The 25,492-nt window shown below is 31.2% G+C and overlaps 2 protein-coding genes across 6 annotated transcripts in view; one reads left to right on the top strand and one right to left on the bottom strand.

Moving 5' to 3' along the window:
- Positions 1–22,731, top strand: part of LOC111619710 (microphthalmia-associated transcription factor-like) — a 69,696-nt gene extending 46,965 nt beyond the window's left edge. For all 5 annotated transcript variants that reach the window (XM_023361482.1, XM_023361484.1, XM_023361483.1 and 2 more), the window contains 5 exons: positions 11,143–11,232; positions 19,150–19,318; positions 19,406–19,481; positions 20,243–20,408; positions 21,492–22,731. In XM_023361482.1, the coding sequence (XP_023217250.1) occupies positions 11,143–11,232; positions 19,150–19,318; positions 19,406–19,481; positions 20,243–20,408; positions 21,492–21,809 (819 nt within the window). In that variant the 3' untranslated portion in view covers positions 21,810–22,731. The remainder of the gene's footprint in view (positions 1–11,142; positions 11,233–19,149; positions 19,319–19,405; positions 19,482–20,242; positions 20,409–21,491) is intronic.
- A 56-nt stretch (positions 22,732–22,787) lies between these two features.
- LOC111619707 (germinal-center associated nuclear protein-like) overlaps positions 22,788–25,492 on the bottom strand; it is a 59,330-nt gene continuing 56,625 nt past the window's right edge. The window contains exons 14-15 of the mRNA XM_023361479.1: positions 23,722–23,940; positions 22,788–23,492 (exon numbers count right to left, since the gene is read on the bottom strand). Coding sequence (XP_023217247.1) covers positions 23,266–23,492; positions 23,722–23,940 — 446 coding nt within the window. The 3' untranslated portion in view covers positions 22,788–23,265. The remainder of the gene's footprint in view (positions 23,493–23,721; positions 23,941–25,492) is intronic.

Below are 25,492 nucleotides of genomic sequence, written 5' to 3'. Positions count from 1 at the left end.
AAAAAAAAGATTTATATTTTAAAGGAATATTTTTATAAATCTTATATATATATAAAACTTTATGGACACTAAAAGGGTATCTTTTTATGTCTGTCATGGTTTCATGGATTCATAAGATCCAGAATTGGGCAACTAGATATAGGGGATGTGTGGNTTGAGTTGGCGTTCCTTTGTCTTCCTTCCCACATGGTAATCTTTCACATTCACAATTATCTTAATACCGATTCTTATGATTCCCACAATATACAAATGTAAAATGTATGTATGTAATATATACATATTGTACATATTTCATATGGGGATGGTCAAAAAATTCATGGAAAACACTTATGGTTGTTGGATATCATTAATTTCTTGTAAACAGAATCATACAGATATTTCTGTTTCTCAAAATTGTTTCCATTGGAATCAATGTATTTCTCCATTCTTAGAAATCAATCTGAAAAGCATCCTTGCAAATCCACCTCCAAAAACTTTAGTAACTTTGCTGTCATCACATTCACCAGTTCCTCCTTTGAATCAAACTTCTTTCCTTTAAATTTCTTTTCATCCATGTGAAGACAATAGAAGGATGGATTCCAGTAAATATATTTATCTTTTTGCTAATAGTGAGAATTACATTTTTGAAACTATAAAATAAGAGAAATTCACAAATGGAAAGCTTTTATTACTTATATAAAATATAAGCATTTGATCTTTAGACTTAATATAACAATAAATAAATGTGTAAGAAATATAACAATAAATAAATGTGTAAGAAAATAATAGTGATAATCAAAAAAAGAAAATAGCAGAAAAATGAATAGATGCATTAAAGAATGTGATGAAAATTTGATTTCTAAATCAACAACTAGTAATGTTTTTTTATAATTACATGTTACTAATGACAATCCTTCCAGATAAAAATATAATATTGATAATGATATGGATATGTCATCTGAAGTAATAAAGACATAAAAATAAATACTCAATAAGCTGTCTTAATTTTATTTATATTATTTATGTTGATCTCCATATATGAATTTTTAGACTTTTATCATCTATTATTTAAAGTTCTCACTTTGTTAATAAATAATCATATGTAATAGCTTTGTGTGCTATGGGTCATTCATGAGAGAATAATAATTCAATAGAATAATGTTGTCATTCATGAAGAATAAAAACGTTAGTCTATGATTGGTATATTGATTAAACAGAATCATTCATGAACATGTGAATTTACAAATGGTAAATTCATAAATATGAGATGATTGTATATAAAGTTTTAGTTCATGCACTTCAATTGTGTTTTTAATAACAAATTCTAAGAAATGTAAATTTGATTGCCCTTTTATTTAGGTATTAAGTATATTTGTATTATTTTTATGTGTTTTCTTTCTATCCAAACCAGGAACTCATTTAAAGCATAGACAATGACAATCTTTTATTGTAAATTACAATATTGATTTCAGGTTTCTCACAATTAGAGGACTTTTTTAAAGTAAAGTACTTTTACATTATTTAAGTGATGCCGAAGTCTTTTCTTATCTTGTTGTACATATAACACAGATGATAATTTTTTATTATCATCTATATATTGATATGTAGATGATGATAAAAAATGAAGAAATACATTGATTCCAATGGAAAATATTTTGAGAAACAGAAATATCTATATGATTCTGTGTACAAGAAATTAATGATAGCTGACAACCATAAGTGTTTTCCATGAATTTTTTGACCATCCCCATATTATGCCATTTCAGTGGTAATGGTCAGATTTTGGGCTATACATAACTTTATTTTTATTTTTTTGTTTGGGTTGTATAAAGTGTTGGCAGCACTTTAGAAGGAGGTAAGAAGTATTTAAGGAATTGCAGATTGGCTGTCAGGGTCTTTTTCCTTTGTGTGTGTTCAGGTTAGTGTTACCACCCATCCATTTTTCACCAGCACAATCCAGAAACAAACTCACTGTCTGGGTGAACTATTAATTTTGTCTGGGAATTTTGTAGAAATTGTGAAATTACAATGAAACAAAGTTCTTGCAAATATTTTTACAAATTTACACTATTTTAATAACGAAAGAACTCACACTCACTGAAACTCATCTGCAATTCTACCATGTTTGTCTGTTTATCTGAGGCACATGACCTGTCCTGTCAACTTTTTTTTTTTCATGTACAGTTGAACACGTCTACGGGCTAAGTTATCTAGCATGCTATTCTTCACATTGTAAAATGACATTGTGCATGTGTCAGGAACTTTTATTCAAACAAACTTGACCTGCCATCTGGGTAAGTGATTTTGAAAAGGTGGCAACACTAGTTCAGGTGTTCTGAGGAACTGTGTTGTGAGGCGGAAGTGGTATCCAGACAGACAGGTAATATCAGACTAGTATTGAAGGAATCAGTTTGCATCAGCAGAATTGTTAACTGGAGGATTGGAACATTTGTTGGGATTCAATCGTCAGTAAGGAACATTTACCAAGAATTAGTTTCTGTGTGTCTTGGTTTGCCGAAAGGACATGTATTATATAAAACTCATTGTATAGTTCATAAGTAATTGTATATGTGTCCTGTGAACAACTGTATAAATTTTGTATCTCAACATTCAGTGTAAATATAAACTTAGTGTTGAGTTGGCGTTCCTTTGTCTTCCTTCCCACATGGTAATCTTTCACATTCACAATTATCTTAATACCGATTCTTATGATTCCCACAATATACAAATGTAAAATGTATGTATGTAATATATACATATTGTACATATTTCATATGGGGATGGTCAAAAAATTCATGGAAAACACTTATGGTTGTTGGATATCATTAATTTCTTGTAAACAGAATCATACAGATATTTCTGTTTCTCAAAATTGTTTCCATTGGAATCAATGTATTTCTCCATTCTTAGAAATCAATCTGAAAAGCATCCTTGCAAATCCACCTCCAAAAACTTTAGTAACTTTGCTGTCATCACATTCACCAGTTCCTCCTTTGAATCAAACTTCTTTCCTTTAAATTTCTTTTCATCCATGTGAAGACAATAGAAGTTGCAGGTGCCAGGTCTGGCAGATAAGTGGGATAAGGAAGCTGGGCCTCCTTGCAGGATTCCAAACACAACTGAGTCACTTTGGCTCTGTGTCTGGGAACATTATTATGATGGATCATATTCTTGCGTAGCTTGGATCTTGGATGTTCTTTGAGTGATTGAAGCACTTTTCACAGGCAAACAGAAGAGTACCATTCCTCAATCACTGAAGCACCTTGTTCCAGGATGACAGGTGAAAGGATGCCACAATGGCAGAAAAAACTGCAGCCGTGACTTTTCCAACACTGCACTCCCAATGAAACTTGATGGAGACATCCTCATCTTCAGCTACCCACTGCTTTCTTAAGTTTTTCATTTCAGGGTCATAATAATAAGTCCAGCTTTTATTACCTGTCAGTATGTTGGTGACTGTTTCTGATGTTCAGCCATTAAATTTCTCCAGCATGAACTTGCAGAAATTCATATGATCTGCCATATGGTTCAGCTTCAACTGATGAAGTATCCAACATGAACACTTCCTCATATGCAAGTTGTGAGGATCACCACCCCCTCCAAAAATATGTATATATATTTTTGTAAACTTATTTGTAATAATTTTTGTTTATTTACTTTATATCTTTTTTTATTATGTATTCACATGAACCTTAATTGTATCTTGGATAACAACCGAAGTTGTAAGAGGAAATTCGCCTATTTTACCAATCTAGGGACCCCCTTTTTAATATCAAGTAATTAGAATGAAATGGTTTATCATTCAGAAATCTCACAACATGCCAAAGAAAAGAGGAAAAAGCAACCAAATAATCAAAAATTATATAGAAATGAGGAACATTGCATCCCCCTTTGTTTTCGGCAATGTTTACATGAAAAACTTAGTCAAAGCAATCAATGGACAAACAATGACTAAGAACAAAGATGAGTCATGTCGACTCAGAAAATGACTCTAAGAAGGCTGCAAGTCATCATCAAATAAGAAAACACTGTCTTAGCTACAATGATGACACTGCCGATGAGTCATCACCCGATGACGACTTTCTCATTCTGAAAGGGTTTAAAAGGAAAGCCCCAACAAGAAAAAAGGCAGTTCAGTCAGAGAGGAGGACATTGTCCAGTCAGAAAGAGAGACAGCTCCAGTTAGAGACAGTTCAGTCAGAGAGGAGGACTGCAGTTAGAGAGAGTTCAGTTCAGAGATGGGGACACAGTGAGTTAGAGAAAGTGCGGTCAGAGAAGAGGCACAGTGAAGTTAGAGAAAGTTCAGTCAGAAAGGAGAGACAACTCCAGTCAGAAAAAGGCAGTCAGAGTGAGGACACAGTCCAGTTAGAAAGACAGTTAGAAAGAGACAGTGAGATAGTCAGCAATTGTGGACACAGCTCCAACCCGAGAAAGAGTGGCTCAAGAGAAGACAACTCAAAAACGAGCAAGAACCAGAGACGAAGTGCAGTGAACACCAGAAACCTCCGCAGTCTTGGCTGTCAAGTCAACGTCACAAGAGAAGACATCTTGTTTATCTGGTATGTTGTGAGTCGCGTAAGTTCAAAATACCCCCCTGTTAGGTACCCCCCTCGTTGAATAGATAAGAATAGGCAAATTTCCAAAATCGGTTTTTATAACTGTTCTAAATTTTTGTTTATGTTAATAAATGTCCTTAAATTGGTTATATCTGACTCTGCATTCTTCCTCCTGAGAGGCTCATTCCTGGACTTCAGAGTGACTTTTACCCTCGCTCCTTAATCATCCGTTTTATCTCAAACGGTGGTGTGTCCGATAAAACACACCTGATGGCAGGACTCTACCTAAAAAAGTACGTAATAAACCTTTTATGGCCCCCGATCTCCACAAAGTGTTCATGCAAGATGGTAATGACTGATTCATGTGAGATGTTGAGGTTGCATTCCAGCTCTCTGGTACTTATCCATCAATCTTCATCAAACAGGACATTAGATGCATCAATGAAATTTTCACTGCCCTTGGATGCCTTTCATATTGTCAAGTTGAAGCACCCAGATTGAAAGTGCTGATACTACTTTTTATGCAGTAGTCTTGGATGGGGTTTGCTCACAAAGTGCTCATTGAGAGTTTTGAGACATTGCACTGCTGAATCTCCCAGGTGAAACTGCATCAAAATTATAACTCTCTTGTCATGTTCAGTCAAGGAAGGCAAGATAGGCTGGATTTATGCATTTGTAGAATGATTGTATGTCTCCATGATTTCAAAAAAGGTTGCCATCTTGCATATTAATCTTGATATTAGTTTCAGAGACCTCTACTGGCACGCAAGTGAAACACTATTGCAAAGCAGCAATTTTAAAAGATATTTTCCACAAATTTTTTGACAAACCTCTTATATATATATAAGAGGTTACATAAACTTTAAAAAAAATAACATCAGTTTTTTAAGTTCATGTGACCTCTTAAATGAGGTTTGTCAAAAAATTTATATATATATTGGATTTTATAACATTTCTAATGATGAATTATTTATGCTTTGGGTTTTTTTAAATTTGTTAAAATAAATTTAATAAAAAACAATAGTTCTATATATAATTCATCATTAGAAATGTTATAAAGTCCAAACATGCTAAAATGTGTTCTTGTTCTGTTTGCTTTATAAATGACATTAAAACAAATATTTCTTAGCTTACTATGTATGAAATGAAAGTAAGTAATGATTTAACAAATTCTATAGGTTATTACAAAAAGTAGACTATTTTGATGATGATTTTGCAGTTAATCCAAAAACTAAATTAAAATCTGTGTAAAAATTAAATATTTTCAGACAAGATTACAGTAGTTACTAAGAAAAGATAAATTTTTTAAAAATAATTCTCATTTCAAAATATAGCTTTTGTAATATAAAAAATTTTTAAAACTACACAATAGAAGCTTTTCTACTAAGAAATATTTATTCAAATTTTTACAAAATTTTTTGTTAATATAATTTTTTTTTAACTTGATAATGAATAAGCAGCAAAGATTCAGGAAAAATACTTTATTTTACTTTTTCAGCTGTTATATATAACAGAGGAAAAGTGTGGTAATCAATCAGAAATGACACCCCAGATTTTTACATTTTTGGACTCAGAAAACCTTGAAATGTTGAGAAATGCAAAAACATTTGGGGTAATTTCTGTATGTATGGTGTGTGTGGAGAGCATGATTTTGTTCACCCTCTATGAAGCTTAATAACCCCTGTGCTTTTTGTTGAAAACTTCTGAAATTTTGCAGGAAAATTTGTTTATTAGAGAGATTGATGCTATTAAATTTTGATGGTTAAAGGTTGAGGTGAGATGGTAGGAAGATAAAGGGGATTGTATGTATCTCCAGTAGAGTCATGATGGCCTTACTTGTTATTAGCATTTCCAATTTTATATAAAAACCCATCCCTGCCCTCAAAAATAAGCTTTTTGCCATTTTATAGTAATTACAAATATAAAAAGTTTTTAATAATAAAATATCATAACAGATGGCAACACACATGCAGTTTTAAATGTTTCCAAGAAAGTTAAGCAACTTGCTGCTGGATTTTTTATAAAGAAAAGATTAGTTTTGTGATAAAATGTTTATCATCATCTTAAATAAATAAACTCTGAAGTTTCATTTGTGGCTATTTTTATTTTTCTCCTCTATCATTTACATAAAAACATTAAATTGATAAGTTCAATGCATAGTTTGACATCTCAGATAATGCACAGTAAGCTAGAACGTTTGTATATAAGTTTCAAAACAACTTTCTTTTTTCTAGAAAATTCTTTAATTAAAATCAAATAAACTAATGTTTTTGGCTATCTTAAATGACCTTCTTTAGGTTAAGCATATTTGGATGTTTTGAAACTTATAATGCAGTAAAATTTATAAAAATTTAGTTATTGATATTAGATTTTATTTCATTAATTAGAATATTCTTATTCCAATTTTTCAAAATACACATTTTTCAATAGATGATGCTTCTAAGCTCGTAAATTATTTGCTTGTAACAATGCTGTTTAGTTAATGATGCTCAAATAACAATAAAAATACTATTTTAAAATATTCTAAAGATTTAAATATTACTAGTAAATTTTAATTGATAATTTAACTTTCTAAATTCAGTAATAAAACTGATACATAAATAGCATATAATAAGTAAATTAATGGTATTCTTTATTTTATTAATGGTATAAGTGATAATATACTTTATAGATGCAATACAACCATTCAAAATCTGGGTAAACTTGATACAAAGCTACAAAAAATACCAAATAACCAGCAAAAAAAATTGGAAAATACTAACATTTTTACCTGTGTTGGTTGAATGGGCATCCTCAGGCTAACTCCTTTTATAGCTTAATAAATGCAAGTATCTATTCAAAAATACAATAGATTTTCAAATTGCATAAAGGCTATATTATAAGCAAGCCATATTTTAAATTTTGCATAATATGAATAAAATTTTACCATTTAAACTAAGAATAATTGTCATAGCTATAGTACATTCTGTGTGTGTGAAAGAAGAAAGAATGAGTAGTTGGAAATAAAGAGCTAATTCATTCAGGCATTCATAGATTTAATTTAGCTTTAATAGCTTAGTTCAATAGTTTGTATGTTTAAAAAGTTGTTTATAAATAGAAATTAATTATAAATAATAGTAGTTTAGAAAAATAGCTACATGGCACTTCTCCGGAGCTGATACACCAAGAGAATAGTTGAAAAGTTTAACTATTCTTCAAGTTGTTCATTGCAATCAATTTTCAGTTGGCCATTATCACCTGAAGGATTTGATGTATGTAAATATTACCATTAAAAGTAACAAAAAAATATTACTAAATTATGTTTGTAAGTTTTAAATTTGAATGTATTTTAAAGAATGTGTACTGATTTTTCTATCATGTTATTTTAAATGTGTATAATATGATAATCCACTGCACGGTGTGATTGCAAATACCATTCAGAATGATGCTCTTGTATAGATTTTGTGTACGTAATATTATCATTGTTGTGATGGATATTAAATTGTAAATTGAATATATCATACTACATACTGTGTATAGACTGTCAGTGTCCTCTGCCCACTCACCCAATGCTATACACCTCTTATGATATAGAAAAATTATTAGCTAGCACAAACAATAGCTATAATTGCTATTAAGTACAGAAATCATCAAATTTGTTTTATCATTAATTTTCATTTTAAATATTTAAAAAGTTCATAAATACACAGTGACAGTATATTCTATATAACTGATAGAAAAGTTAAATTTAACATTTGTCGTATTGACTGAATATTACTGTTTTTGTCATGATAGAAATTAAACAAGACTTCCTTAATTCTGGAAGTCTCTATGATCACTTGATCAGATGAGTTTTCTTTTAAACATTTATGAACACAAGTTGTCTGCTTTTATATTGAGTTAGGTTAACATTAGACTATTCATTATTATATATTAAAATTGTAAAAGTACAAAAGTTATTTCAAATAAATGCAACTTTTGAATTTAAATAATACTTTGACATAAATGTGGTGATAAATGAGGAATGAATAATAATTCAAAGACTGTTTTCATTAAATGAATCAAAATATTTACTTCAATTATGCTTTTTTTTAAAATAAAAATTAAATATGGTGATGAAATGTTTAAACATTTAAAATTTATTGGTATTTGTAATACTAATTATAACTATAACATTAGGTTATAATTTATACTAAAATATAACATTAGTCTGCTTGAGATTTGAGTTAATTGTAGACATTTCTATATTATTATACAAAACAAAAGCAATTAGAACTGAGACTCTATGCATTGTATTTTTTTTAATATTTAATTTGTATTTCAATCATAATTTTATGCTCTGAAAATGTTATCTGAATTATCTGATTTCAAAGGTTGTTTTCAGCTGTTATCATTTAAACTTATTTAAAACCAGAGATAAAAACCACACCTCCTTTTCACTACAATCAAAATTACATAATGCTTAAAATTGGGCATTGAAAGTAATATGTATTATCTTAATTTCTTATCATTTCTATTGTATGGATTAGTTTATTTACATATTTAAATATTTATGAAAGAAAATTTAATGCACCTTTAATTTAATGAAATAAATTAAAATATTGAATGAATTTTCATTCAATATTTTGATTTCTTTTCTAATACTTTTAATTTTGCTATGTTAATGCATATAAACATTTAAAAAATTTTATTGGTTAATCTTATCAATTAAAAAGTTTTGACAGTGTAAAAACAAGTGTCATTTCTTACTCACTAGACTGTGGATTTGTCCATACATTTGTCATGGATATTTGAGATTTTTGTTTAATAGAAGATTGTTATGACAATAATGTTGATGTTCATATTCAGAGAATGATGATACTGATGTGATGAATTCACAAACACAATGTATTTTCATTATAAATGCTATCAAGCAGATTACTCTTGCTATTAATCTGCTATTGAGCAAGATGCTCATTAGTTATTTTTCACTAGATACAATCAATATGAGCAATGAAATGAACTTTTATTTGCTATATATTATATGGTGATGCATAATTACATAGTGTAGGATTGATTTCAGTACCATGTTTATAGAAGCAGATTATGATTTGAGGGGCCCAAAACCTAACATTTAATTTAATTTATAAAATTTTCAAAAATATTAAATATTGTTTACAATGTTGTATGTTGTTTACAATGTAATGTGTTGTTGGCTTCTGTTAGAAGTAGACTTCTAACAGAAACCAACAATGCATCACAGGCTACACACACACCATAGTTCAGTTCAATCAACATTTGAACTTCTTATACAAGGAATTTGCAAACCAGAATGGCACAGAAATCGCATAAGGAGATCTGGCACAATTTACAAGCTGCTACGCAACACAAAAAACGTATCTAAGCATAGCCCCAGGAGTATGCTCTATTCTTCTTAGGGATGATAGATTCCAAAGGGAATTAATTTATATTGGCTTAACCATATGTTCAATTTGCAAAAGGATACGTGAACATCAATTTGACATTATGAATAACAGGCATACTACCGCCTTGTCTACGTACACCACCGACCCGGAAGTCCAGAACACCAGATATATTAGGCAGGCCTTTCAAATAGACCATATTTGTCACCTGGAGGCCTTGGAAATTTATAAAGCTAACTTTAAAGGTAACTGTATTAATTTTAAAGAGGTGAGACTTGCGCCTGCATGGAAATACCTGTTAGAGAAATTCGAACGGAGTCAATCAGACATGTGAAATTTGATATATAAAAAGTTTAAAGTCAAACATCATCATTCTAATGGTCCAATTTGGATGCCAGTTTAGTTTCTTACCTGAAGCAGATCTTGGTGAAGGCCGAAAACATTCAGAAGTTTAGTTTTAAGTTCAATTACTGGTTAAAAAAGGTTTTGTTTGTGGCTATTTATTTTACTCTAAATACATTTTTTAGCAAACTATAAACAATTTAGAGAAAAGATGAATAAAATTTATGCCTTTCATTGAAATTAATTTATCAAAAATGTTCAATTGAGATATCCTTTTAAAATTGACAATTTTAATAGGATATTTAATCTCTAATGGACATTTTGACAATTTTATTAAAATTTTTTTTATAAATATTATTACATTTTTTGTCAGATTTCATTAAGGTACAACATTCAATCCATTTTAAAAATATAAAATTTAAAAATTTAATTAAGGAAGTTGAGATTTCAATATTTCTTATAATCAATTTCACATGCAAACAAATATCCTGCATCAATTTGTTTGTATTGTGTTTGTGTGTTTGTACATACATATATACACTGACTATATATAATATATTTATAAAATAGCATCAGTTTTAAATTTGAACATAAATTATTATTTTGTATTCATACAAAAAAACCTTCAGTCATCTGCTTATATTTCAGTATTTTTCATTGTATTGCCTATTTTCAATTTAATAAATAATTTTGATTAATTATGTAATAATTATATGATATATTGTTAAATTTTCATGTTTGCTTATCAGAATTTTTTTATCTTAAATTTTTTTTTTCTTTTTTTAAATATTCATAATATATTAAAGTTAACTGTTGGAAGCATTCTGACTAGCATTTTATCATTTTAAAATATTATTTGAATTTGTTTTTTATTTATATTCAAGCCGGATGAATTTTGGGATGGCTTATTTCCTCCAGAAAGAGAGATGGATACTGATCTCAAGTATATTCATTTAGAATCAAATACTTTACCAGTAAGTATTATTACAAGTGTAAATAAAATACTTTCTCCTAAGAATGAAATATAGTATTTGACATTTAAAATATTATTGTAAATATTTTTTGTTGTACTGTTTCATGCCAATTTAGCTTGTAAACAGAAAGGATACTATATTTACATTAGCTACAAGATAAAATAGATACTGATATATGTTTAAAGTACAGTAGATCCCTATAATGCGGGTTCGTATAATGTGGATTCGTATATCACAGCGAAAAAATTGCGACCGTATTCATATAAAGACGCTAACAGAGACACTTAAAATGCGGTAAAATGTCATCGCCGACTCGTGTCGCGACAGGATTGGTCAAATCTGGACCAATAGAGGACGAGCAGCCGAACTACTTACACACTACGGAGAGTTTAGGAGGGTAAGTTGAGTTTACTATCGTCTGTACAGTATATAGGCCTAAATTAGGTACTGTAAGTCTAATACAGTACTTTAATTTTATACATTTCTTGTGAAAAAAACATTTCTTATTCAACGGCCATAAAAATTATTTCTATTAATGATGTCTCTGAAGTTCAACAAATTTTTTCGCAAAAAAAATAACTTATCAGAAAACGTGCCCACCATTTGGTGTGCTGCTCTGCGACAAAAACAAGCTTAAGCAATGGCGTCGTCGAAAGGTGCACACTCGGTAAGAAATCCTACAATTTTTTGTTTATAGCGTAGTTTACATGGATTATTCCCAAAAAATTATACGTATTTTCGAAATGTTGAGTCAAATTAGTCTAGAATCGATTAATTTTATGGAAGAAAACCTTTCAAACAGTCGTAGTCCGTAAACTGTACACGTGTGGGCTGTGATTGGCTCATGTATTTAAGGATTCCTACAATGCAAAATTCTTATAAAGTGGAATGTATTTACAGCATTATAGGGGGTCAACTGTACTTTCTTAAAACATGAAAAAGAATTTGTATTATTCATTTTTAAGTTATAAATAACTTTATAGTTTGAATCATTTTTAAAGGCATTTTTAGAAGAGATAATGTATGCCTTTCAAAGGACTCTAAACTGAATTGAAGTTCTTTATTAAATAAAAAAACAAGCATTATAAAGTAAAATTGCCATTTTTAAAGTCAAAAATTATCTTTGGATATTATGTTTCTTTTATTTACACAAGCATATTTATCTCATTATTTAACGTTTATTGAAAAATTATTTTCCCAATCAAATAATTAAGTATTGAAATTTTATTACTTGCCCATGAACGAAATAGTTCTCTCTTAAATACTTAGTGTATTGTAGACTTAGTGATGTTTTATGTCAGTGTTCATATCTTAACTGATAACTACCGATTACTTAATGATAAATTGAAGTAGAAGAATAGAAAGTCTTATTTGACTATTCCATTAACATTGATATCATTTTTTGTTTTAATCTTTATTGTTTGCCCTTAGATATTTACTATCATTTGTCTATACTTTCTGTTATAATAATATAATTAATAAAATCAGATTATAAGAAAAAAGTTTTTGATTTGAATTAACTTTGTAATAGGATTCAAAGTGTTTTTGCTTGAACAATAATCCTGAAAATTTTTGAAATTCTGAAGACAAATCAGTACTCCAGAAACATTTAGTACTTTTTTTTCGAAGAAAATTTTAAAATAAATCATGAATTATCTTGATTCATTATACACAAAATATATAATCACAAGCTTGACTTACAGCAATATTCTTTATACTGTTTTATTCCGATTAAAGTCCACCAGGCTTAATAGAAGTCCATTTTTCAGATTCTTAATTACTATATACTAATGTTGTTTTATGTCAATGTTCATATCTTAGCAGATAACTGTCAATTACTTATGATAAACTAAAGTAGACAAATGGAAAGTCTTATATGACTATTCCATTATTATTGATACAGATTCACAATAGATTTTTAAAAATTATATGGTAAAATTGCACATGAAGTATGAAATACAGTTTTTAAAACATTTATATTATTGGTACTTTTAATACTGTATACTGCAATAGTAAAAATCAATAGAAATAATAGATCATAATTTTTGAATTTATGGTAATTTTTTCCATAAAGAGTTTTTTACTGTTACCATAAACAGCTCTACAATACATTTATTCTAGCACAAAAATTGTAGAAGTAGTTGGGGAAAAGGTGATTATGGATATTTAAAAAGAAAATTCTGAATTTTGTTAGAATGCTCTGTTTACAATATATTAAAAAAACCAATTACTCAATATCAAATATACAAAAATACAGTACCATAATAGCAGGAGATCTTATTACAACAGATTTAACTTAAGACAAAAAAGTTAAGGACAAGCTTCTAATAAAGATAATATAGCGTATTAACAACAATAATTGGAGTCAATAATTAGCTAAAGTAAACAATAATTATTCTGAATTCAATGAAAATGAGAGGGAGGCAAATAAAAAAAATGGCCACTAATTCACACAGCATTCCTGATATCGGGCTACCCATAGGTACACCCTTTGTCTGTATGTAGGTGACATCTTCGTATTCGAAGAAGGATGAGTGCACCATCAAGTGTGTTAAATCTAACACATCAGGGAGATACTTATAAGTGCCCTCCACTTTTGCCAGAAGAAAATCTCTCAGCTCACAGAAACACAGTTCCAGTTTTATAGACAGGAACAATGCTTCATAGTCACATATTGTGAAATATTGTCCACCATTGAATTGTCGAGATCCTGCAATTTTTGAAGTACCTGTTCTGGATTAGTGACGACGTACTGTACATATGTTCCTAAAGATTGCTAGTGATGTATTTGTTAAGTAGTCTCTCCATTTTAATAGCAGAAGAAGTAGTTTCATCCACTACCACATGTAACTGTTGACCATTTTTATGGGTTTTTTCGAATGCAAATATTCGAGGGAGTGTTGGCGCCATGACTTTTGTTGCTGAGAGATTCAAAGTATTAGTGAGGGGAGTGTTGGAGATCTTCAACACCTTGGCAGATATTTTTTTATGGAAACCACATGGTGTGATTGTGCATTTTGTGTCTGAGATATACTGTATTAAGGCATTGCAGTATGTATGAGTTTTATCCCAAACATATAAATTTTAATGTAAGACAAAACACCTTCCAACTACTTAACACTGCGTTGAATAATAACAATCCACGAAACCTTTTTTTTACAAGTGTTATGTCCGTAGTAAAGAGCTAAACTTGGTTTCATATTGGAGTGCCAGAGAAATGATGTACTGCCTATGTCTATTCACTGGATATGCCTCCCCAAGAACTGCCAGACAATGCTTCCAAGACTCAAGAAGTTATTTTTAAGGAGGGCCATTCGATCCACCAGGAAGATCGTCTATTCCAACTTGGACAGGTTGGAGAACCTAATGTTTGAGTGCAATCAGACAGAGATTGAAGACACGAACGGAAGGGCGGCATGCTTCCAGGAAACCCTGGCATGTGACCTACAGATGAGGTACTGTAAAAAGCTGAATTGGATCTTAGCTAAACAAAGACCGCACAAAAAGTCTTCGCTTGCAGCAACATTGATTTGCTGGGACTACATTACACCCCAGTTTTTCTACTTAACATCATGTGGCATGGTCCAATGTTTGCCCCGGGGCTGTCGAAATTGCACCTGGAGAATATAATGCTCGAAATCGAAAGGCTCATCACTGGCTTAAGCGACACCTGCAAGGAGTACTATAGGTGGAAAACCGTCTTCAGGATTTGTTCCGTCAACAGGACCCGTAATGACAACTGGTGGCGCCTCATACGAAAAACCAGGAAATGGCTGGCGGATGAACACATCACAGTTCTCAAAGCAGATAAAAACAAATCTCTCATTCTATTAAAGGAAGCATCTACAGGTCTCTCATGCAACAGTATATCGATGACACGGACTGCGAGCACATCGACGCCCGCTACATAGCTGCAGTCTCGTGTTTCTAGATTCATCCGCACTTCCTTTGCCATGAAATGGGGGTTGAGCGAGGCGGTCGTTGTCTCTGCCGACATTCCGAGGCTGTTTGCATTTGCCAAAATGCACAAACAGACCCCTTCTCTTAGGCCTGTCCTGGATAAGGCTAGGTCCCCAACGAGGCTGCTCAAGAAGGCCGTTCACAACATCGCCACCGAATGTTTGAAGGATTATAAGTTTTCTACCACCAATTCCGCTGCTTTTGTTGAGTTGTTATGACGGGTCAACATGGGTGACGACCTGCACTGCATGGTCTTGGATTTTGTGTACCTTTTCCCTTCAATACGACTGCAGCCATACTTCTGCGCACTTAGGGACTTTCTACTTCGTGAGAATGATGCGCTCCGGCACCATAAGCAGATATTAGAGCTGGCACACCTAATGTGCTACACCTCAGTTTTCCAGTTCAACAACGCTACTTATTTACAAAGACGAGGTGTGCCCATGGGCAGCCCGCTATCGGGGGACCTTTGCGAGCTAGTGGTGAGACAGTTGGAGGAGAGAGTATTGCCCAAATTCTTGCCACACATCAGTCTATAAGTGGACAACATCTTTATACTTTGGAAAACCACACCAAATCTTGACAATTTTTTGTCATGCATGAATGACAATGCTTATGGCCTCACCCTCAGCTTAGATCAGGTTAGCAACTTGAGTGCACATTTTCTAGATGCTAACATATGTCTTGGGGGGGTAAGATAGAAACGTGCATTTACCATAAACCGGACCAGCTCAGCTCCCACTTTTCATCTCCGCGAACTCCTCCGACCCCTTAGTCTACAAAATTGCTGCCTTCCATGCCTCTACCAGACGGGCCTTCACTCACCACACAAACGAGCGCGACAGCCGGTTAGAGCTCTGTCACATAGAAAAAAATTGCCATTGAGCATGGATACAATAAAGGCATGGTCTGCGGTTTAGCCTGTGCCTATGCCCAACGTCCCTCATGCCACAGTGACAGCCCCCTGTCCTTGCTGGAGACAACTGCCAACCGGATAGGAACAGTGCGCGCGCGGTCGTCTGGTTCAACCAACATTTAGACCCTGCATACAGGAAGATTGCTTGCCGTAACCGCACGAAGATTGCATACATGAGAACCGGCACTATTTACAACCTGCTGTGCAATGCCAAGGACGCAACGGATCTCAGCAGGGTCCCAGGTGTATACTCCATTCCCATCAGGGATGACAGATTTCATAGGTAATTTGTTTACATTGGCTCCACCATTCACTCAACACAAAAATGGATACGAGAACATCAAGCAGATATTAAAAATAACAGGAACACCATTGCCTTATCGACCTACGTAACTGACCCTGAAATACGGGCTGACTTCCGGAACACCAGACTAATCAGACAAGCGTTCCGAACTGATCACATCCGTCACCTGGAGAGCTGGGAGATTCATAAAGCTAACAGTGGGGAACCTGCATCAACTTCAAAGATGGTGAAACAATCACGCAGGCTTGATTTTTTTGAGGAATTCGAACAGGGACAGTCGGAGGGGTGAAACCCGACATGCACAATTATTTACATCTCTGGCGACATCTTTACAACGGTCAGGAGAAAACACAGTCAGTCACCACCTGAAACAGACCTCAGTGGAGGTCAAAAGTGTTTATGGAGTTTACTACGGACATAACACTTGTAAAAAAAGATTTTATGGATTGTTATTTTTAATGTAAGGTATCCGAATCACGTAATCAGTCCAAACTTTAAAAAAATATTCTATTTTCGTTATCCGTTTGTTCGATACCATATATACCTGAGGATGTCTATTTCACATAGACGAAAACATTCATAAATTTTCCTTTTTTCTTGTTATTAGCTGGTGTTAGTTTTATGAGTGATATATTTATACAAATCAGTTGTTGAGATGTATTGAATATGGTTTCGCCGGCCAAGTCCCACCGTAAATCTGTTCCAAAACTTTGCAGAACATCAGCTAAATTACGCTTTCTTTGTAAATGCAGGGATTTGAACATATTCCCTCCATCATTCTACTACATTAGACTCCCTTCAGAGTGCCATATATTGAATACTATAGTAAGAAATTTGTGTCTGAGAAAAGCAATTAGACTGGCCAAAAGACAATGCTATTCTCTACTCAGAGATTATACATTGGGAAACTGTCCATCATAATTTTCACATTAGTAGTAATCAAGACATCAGGGTTATATTGGTATAAGACAAACTCCCTTGAGAAGAAACTTTGGGATAAACATGAAAACAAATTGAGATGGATGAGTGATGGATTGATTGAGTGACAACCAACAAACACATGGCCTGGTATGTTGGGATAATATTCAACCACTGGAGGCACTCTTAAATGTCATCAAACATGGCCCATCTTATTTCCGCCACCTCGATCTAGTACCTTCAGCACAATATCAGATGTTGAAAAAACGATAGGACTAGACCACACTACTAAGGAATATTTCAGATGGAAATCATTGATAGCAATATGAAATGGAAATGGCACTATTTCTTCCAGGACAGTATGGCCAAACATCAGGGCATTTAGAAAATGGTTGACTGGTAATGACATTGTTATCTTAAGGGCAGATAAATCAAAACTACCTCTCCCACTATTAAAATGGAGAGACTACTTAACAAATACATCACTAGCAATCTTGAGGAACATATGTACAGTACGTTGTCACTAATCCAGAACAGGTACTTCAAAAATTACAGGATCTCGACAATTCAATGGTGGCTTATTTCACAATATGTGACTATGAAGCATTGTTCCTGTCCATAAAATGGGCAGTGAACTGTTTCTGTGAGCTGAAAGATTTTCTGGAAAAAGTGGGGGGTGCTTATAAGTATCTCCCTGATGTGATAGATCTAATGCAAGTGATTGTGCACTCATCCTTCTTTGAATACAATGATGTCATCTGCCTAAAAAAGAACGGAAATGTAATTTATATTACAAAAAATACAAGTTAGTGTTTGGTCAAATTTTCAAGTCTTAAATTGATAAATTATTAGTTCTGCATGGGAATAAGCTACATTTATACAATTTTTTGACTAATCTTGTTTCTTTACGAGATATTTCAAGATATTTGTGTGTTCACAAAATTTGAAAGCAAGTCTCAAAAACATTCATAAAGAATGAATTTAGTAACAATATAAAATTCAAAATTTAATAAATTGTCTATTTATAGCTTCTTACTAACACTATATTCCCAAGTCAAAGTTATTATTAGTTACATGGTTTGGAAATCTTTAATAAATAATAAATCTGTTGTTAAGAAATATTCATTTAGCTTGAATATTTTTAATTTTCAAAAAATAATTACTAACTTGTTCTGATGAAAAAATATAATTTATTAAATTATTGTGACAATCTCAATAGCTTCTTTCATTTTATATACATAATGAAAAATATTTACAAGTAAATGTTTTAAAATAAATATATTTAATGCATTAACAAAAATTTTTGGTGTTCATTTTCTGTAATAAACATTTAAAAATATCTGCATCACAAAGAAATATTTTTTGTATTTTAAGATATTATTATAGAAAAAATTGTTTTCTTATTAAATCTGTTAATAATAAAAATTATTAATGTAACAAATGTGCTTCTTTTTAATAAACAGTGATTTAATATTTGATGATGTAAACAGAGCCATCTTTTCCATTAAGCACTTGAGTTAGAGTGGCCAAATTTGAGGGCAGCAGAATTTGAAATTATACATGATGGGAATGTTCTTATTAAAATGTCAGATTGGTTTTAGATTCTGTTAGGATGAAGTTGAGAGATGATTTCTATGGCAATAAGTAGTACTTGAAACAAATAATTTCAGTAATTATAATGTAAAATAGTAATTCTCAAAATGCTTTATAAGATTTAATTTTTATTCAAAAATGTTTGTAATTAAGTAATAGTTTAATTAAATTGAAGAAATTTCTTAGATTTGCATTTTAAGAAGATATATTTTATAACATATTACAGCTGGTGACCAATTTATCAGAACCTTTTAATTTTACTGAGTCGCTCAGCAAAGTATCCTCATCCTGCCCACCCATTTTGTCTCAAATAAAACAGGAACCGCTAACCCTTACCGACAGAGAAATAACAGCATTAGCTAAAGACAGACAGAAGAAAGATAATCATAACATGAGTATGTAATCAGACTAACAGCATTTTTTAAAATTTATTTTTATAATTTGCAAAATTTGTATAAACTGATCAGTAATTATTTTTATAGTTGAAAGGAGAAGGAGATTCAACATAAATGACAGAATTAAAGAATTGGGTACTCTTCTTCCAAAAATGAGTGATCCGTAAGTGTTTATATATGTATAGTTCACTATTTATATTCTTATATTAATTAAAATTTAATCTGCTTTTAAGATTTAAAATTGTGTGTTACATAAGGGACCAACCATTAATTACATGTACAGTTTTGGAGTCACTTTTGATTCCCTCCTTTCCTTTTGTGTACAATGATGTACAGCACTTTTGGCAACTTCTTTCCCTTTAGTTACTAGTGCAAAACTTCATGTTATCCTCTGAACTTGAATCATTGAAGAAACAAAGAAGTTCTGTAAACATTTTCTTAAGTTACTGATTATGTGAATAAACTATCAGTTAAGTTGGCTTATCAGTTTTTTATATTACCAGATGCACATTAAAATTCCAATTATTTTAATGTGCATCTGATTGGAGATTTGAACTCATCATTGATATTATCTTAAGAATTTTACAAAAAACCTAAGAAACTTGACTAGTTTTTCCATGCTTTACAAAAATTTCTGTTAGTTGTAATAATCAAGATTATACAGAAATTTTTGACAATTAATATCATTTTAACAAGTTATCATGGATTATGATCAGAGCTTCAGAAATCTTCATGCTTAGCTTGATATAGATATGATGGGCTCTGTACCTCATCTGGTTGTCGTAATGAGGCCTGGCTGAATTTGTAATAGAAAAGGCATTCTTAGTGTCCACAGAATAGAAAGAGGAAGGGGGCTATAATATTCAGAATGTTATATATTTTGCAAATAAATTTTATAAAATCTTGAGTGATTTTTAAATTTAGATATTTTGAACTGGTGAAGGATTTGAGGCAGAATAAAGGAACGATACTGAAAGCCACAGTGGATTACATGAGATGTCTAAAACAGGATGTACAGAAAATACCCATTGTGGAAGAACAGAATCGACAGTTAGAACAAAACAACAAAAGACTGCTCCTTCGAATACAGGTATTTCCACACACAATCAATTTGATATTTTTGTTTGAGTAAATAACAAAACATATTTTTGATATATTAATACAGACAATTAATTTGAAGACCATGATATTTTTTATCAGATGATATTAATTGAATTCAACCTATTATTTGTAGTATTTTTGAAAAAATGGAACATTTGCAAAAAGTCTGTAAAACAGTGTGTGATTGGTTGACATTTTCCAGAAAGTTGCTTCAAAAATTTAAGTAGATAGCTGATTAGTAAATAAGCTATTAGTTTTGGCTAATTTGTGAATTGTTTCTATATTCAAGTCTTGCAGTGATATATATTTAAATACATAATTTAGCAAACCAAAAAATCATGTTTTAATAATTATTATTAAACTCTAATGAAGAGCAATGGAACATGTCTCTCTATATTACATATTAGAATTTCAATTATCATTGGGATGGGTATTTAAATAAGTGTACTATAGGAATATTGAGAATCCTATCTGTGCATTGTGTAATGAAGCAGTCAAAAATGAACCAAATTTTTTGAACATGTATATAATGTATATATATATGTTCAAAAAAAAAAAATATATATATATCTAGCTGTTGCCCATGGAAGTTTTGCAAGCAAACCCCATTTATATTCAGTATTTCAACAACCATAGTAATTGTTATATAACACCTACCACTGAGAATGACGAGAATTGCCGAGAATCAAACGAACTGTTTTCAATTTGATGAATGTCTATAATCGAACCAATATGCAATAACAAATTCAAATTTAAAACGGTTCGAACATTTGGTTAAAAAGTCAAAATATATAAAAATATTTATAAGAATGTCTGAAATGAAATGCTCTCTCCCCCCCCACAGGGGAATTTCGAAAAATCTCTTCTTAGTGGGCATACCCTAACTGTGTACCAAATTTCACTTGTTCAGCAGTTTGCTCTGGGCGATGATGAATCAGTGATTAAGTTGGTCAGTCAGTCAGGACAAGTAATTTTATATATTTAGATTAATTACATGAGATATTTTTTTTATTAATACATATATATATATATATAAAATACTGTACAATAAATATTTTTTTTATGTTTTCAGGAACTGGAAATCCTACTTCGTCAAAATGGTATTCCAATCAAGAATTGTACATGGCAACCCTCAAGTTCTGCTGACTTAAATGCAATTATACAGGAATCATTTGGCACACAATCAAGCAATCATTTAATAGACACCAAAAATGACAGTACATCACAGAGCCCAAGTTCTGGACTTGGATCAGTGCCAAGCATGAGTCCTGCCTTACCATACATAGTAGATGACTTTCTCATGGAAGAAGAAATGAATGATCCCATATTATCTTCTCATAATTTTAGGAAAGACGTTTGTTTCTCAGATACTGCAGACCTGATAACATGAATGATATCAATTATGGTTGTAAATTCACAATGTGTTTTGAAAAAAAACCTTGTTAAATATTTGCTTGTTAGAGAAAATCTAATTTTAGATTTGTGTTTTTTTACTGTTTGAGATATGAAATAACAAGCATATTTTAGTGTACAAAAAAATGAAGGTTTCAAATTCCATAATTTTTTATATGAGAATGATTTTTGATCATGTGTGTAGAAATTCCTATGATGGAATTTTGAGAAATTTTATCAAAGCCATTGGGCATATGTTTTTTGTACACAAGAGAACTGTTACAATTTAAATAATCATCAATAACTTATTGGACACTTGTGTTTTCAGCTTTTATAAATTATCATTCTTTTTAACAAATGTGTCAAAAGTTACTTTTGTTTGCATTCTGTATAATTTATATTTTAAAAAATATACAGAATTTTAGCATGTAGAAACAAAGAAGTTGCAAATTTATGTTTCATCTTTTCTCATGATTTGCTTAAGTAAGATTTCTTGTTCAACTCAATATACATCCCTACATCAAAATATCAATTAGTCCAAATTAAAGCAATAAATTCTTCATAGGTCATGCAGACATAACTTTATTTCATCAATACAGTCACATGAGCTTTTTCTGGAATATCCTATTTGACACTTTAAAAAATTGCAACTTTGTCTTTTGACTAATTAGATACTAAATATCATAAATTTTGCTATTTCTATTTATAACTGAACTGATTTAAAGCAGTAATATTAGTATGTATTGTTTAGAAAATTTTTCTGTAATATCTTTTGTTATAAAATTTCTTGCTTCTGTTTTTTCCAGTTTTGACATAATGTTGTATGCCATTCTTGTGATAGAACAAATTGTGACTTATCTCTATTACAAACTTACAGGTTTGTAATAGAGAAAATTTATCAAATGCAATTGTTAAAAAAAGAAAATTACACAATCCTGAGAGAGCGAAAAATGTAGAATATGTTTTTATTAAAAAAAATACTTGTAAGTAAAAAAATTAATATAAATTGTAATTTTTAAGAGGCATTCTTAAATATAATTTATGTTGATATCATGTATATATGTAAATATGTGCTAATTAATTCCTAAAAATAGATGTTAGTGAATATAATATGACAGTTTTGAAACATTCTAACTGGTGCTTTAATTTACAAAATGGCATGTTAAAAAAAATATATATACATATGTATTTTTTTTACTACTAGTAATTTGATGTAAATGTACTATATATAAGTAAGGAAAAGTTACTGGCTTAATGATTAATGTATCCAAGTAATTATTGTTTAAAGTGCCTGAGGGTATTCACAAAAATGAATGCTCAAGTATGTACAAAAAATATTTTACTTTAAAGTTTTAGATTTAATATTATATACAATTTTTGTTGTGACTCAAGAAATAATAAATTTTTTATATCCTAATATTATAAGTTTACAAAAAATTTTTCTCACTAATTAATTATACAAATGAATCTTCTTGCTTTATTAATAACAATTTTGTTTTGAACAACTTGTTAGCCTTTCTTTCGGATTCTAACTTCATCTGTAACTGCTTTAATTTAGTTTCTAAACTGTCTTCTTGGCACAAAGTAAATTCTTCCCTTGTTTTAATCATTTCACTGATATTTGTATTGTTTGCTGGATGATTAATTAATGGAGATTTGATAATATCCAAAGTTGGTACTTCTAAAAAGAGAAAATATTTTAAATCGAAATTTTCTCTATATATATTGTCATGATGTCTGTTTCAAAGAATATAAATATTTTGGAATCAAGCATGGAAAGGAAGTGTTAAGATGTTTCTTAGAATTGATAAATTTACTCTATGTGAAAATAATGTAGTTTTTGGATAAGTTTCAATATTGAAATTATTACTTTAGACAGAAATGCTTAAAATATACACAAAGAATATTACCCTGGTCAACAATTTCTTCATCTGCTAACTTTTTAAGAAGTTGTGTGAATGATCTTGATGTCTCTCTTTCACTTTCTAATTCTTTGTTTAAATCTCGAACAGTCTCGTCAAAAACCTGGGACAAAAGCGAAGATGAAGTAGATGGTGATGATAATTTAATTTCCTTAGACTCTTTTTCTTCTAGACTGTGTTTCCGCTTTCTGACAGAAGTATCTATAGCTATAAAAAATTTCTTTATCAATCATCTTGGTATTTTTAGCTTTATCAACACCACAGATCAAATGTCACAGAAATAACAAAGCTAACATATGGTATATTATTACCATGATAAATAATCTCATACACCATTATATAACATTAAAAATAAAAAGATCAAATTACAATTTATTGTTGAGATATTATGAATTATTCTACAAGTAAGTACAAGGGTCATTTAATGTTAAACAAGACTTTTAGGCCTATAATTTTGAAAAGTAACTGTAGCATGATAAAACCCAAAGAGGGAGTAGCATTATCCATCAACATTTCGGTAGCAAGCATGATGTATTTTGTGCATGCATAGCAGTTTTAGCAATCATAGCAGAGGTAATGTGTCTGCAATGGTGGTACAGCAGTGTGTAATCAAATTTCTTGTTAACCACTCAGTAGTGAGCAACGAATATATTTGTCAAGGGCAATCATGTGGCAGTGGTGAGGGATGAATGTGTGTGTCAAATTCTTTTGGGGGTATCGCCAAAAACTAGCCTAAAACTAACACAAAAAAAAATTCACACAAAAATTAATTATGTAACAATAAAAAAAGACTTTTCTTTACTAGACATTACTGTTTCAGAAAAAGATTTTGTAAACAGTTATGAGAAAAAATGCGTGGAAAAATACTCAAAAAATTTCGCACGTTTATTCTCCACTAATAAGGGGTAGCACCATACCTGACTATTCCAATGTTGAAAGGTTAAGAAAAAGGTTAAACGTGCTGAAATTTTGAAAGATTGTTCCCCATACTGCGCACTCAAACACTATTGAGGGTAAGAGTGCATGAATGGTGTCAATAATTTGGTGAAGGACGAGAGCTGGTGACAAATGAAGCACATGGACATGTTCGTCCAACTGCAGTCATGCCAGTGAATATTGCATGAGTTAAGCAAGTTATCGTGGAGAGCCAGCGAGTAACCATGAGACACGTTGCAGATGAAGTATCCATCAGTGTTGGTAGTGTTGAGAAAATCATCCACAACAATTACTGTTCTGCAAGATGTGTGTCAGATGGGTTCCCCGACAGCTGTTAGGTGACCAGAAATGGGTATGCAAGGAAACATGTGAGCAGCTTCTGAATCAATTTCATATCGAAGGTGATTAGCTCCCAGTGATTATCATTTGTTTGGGCCCCTTAAAGAGCAAAATTTTAGACAGATGAACTGCAGCAGGTTGTTCTGTATTGGCTCTGATGGCAGCCCACTTCTTTCTACAAGAAAGGTATCTCTGCTGCTGGGAACAGTGTCTACATACAGATGGAGAGTATTTTGAAAAATTGACATAGTTTATACTTTTTGGACATTTCTTTTGATCTGTAGAAATAAGTCTCAATTAATCTTGAACGACCCTTGTATATGTAAGAGTGGACGTACATATTGAGATTTGTTTCCATACTGAAAAATGTCCTCAAGCATCTATTAGATCTACATGAATATATTCAAAGTTAGTATACTTATTATCTTTAAAACAGTAGATATTATTACTGTTGAAATCTAAAATAATATTAGATCATATAAAA

This window comes from Centruroides sculpturatus, unplaced genomic scaffold (assembly GCF_000671375.1).
Source record: "Centruroides sculpturatus isolate CEXI.00-Female unplaced genomic scaffold, Cexi_2.0 scaffold141, whole genome shotgun sequence".
In the NCBI taxonomy this organism is placed as follows: Eukaryota; Metazoa; Arthropoda; class Arachnida; order Scorpiones; family Buthidae; genus Centruroides; species Centruroides sculpturatus.
The sequence above is the reverse complement of the archived record's forward strand: the minus strand, read 5'-3'. Positions and strand labels throughout refer to the sequence as shown.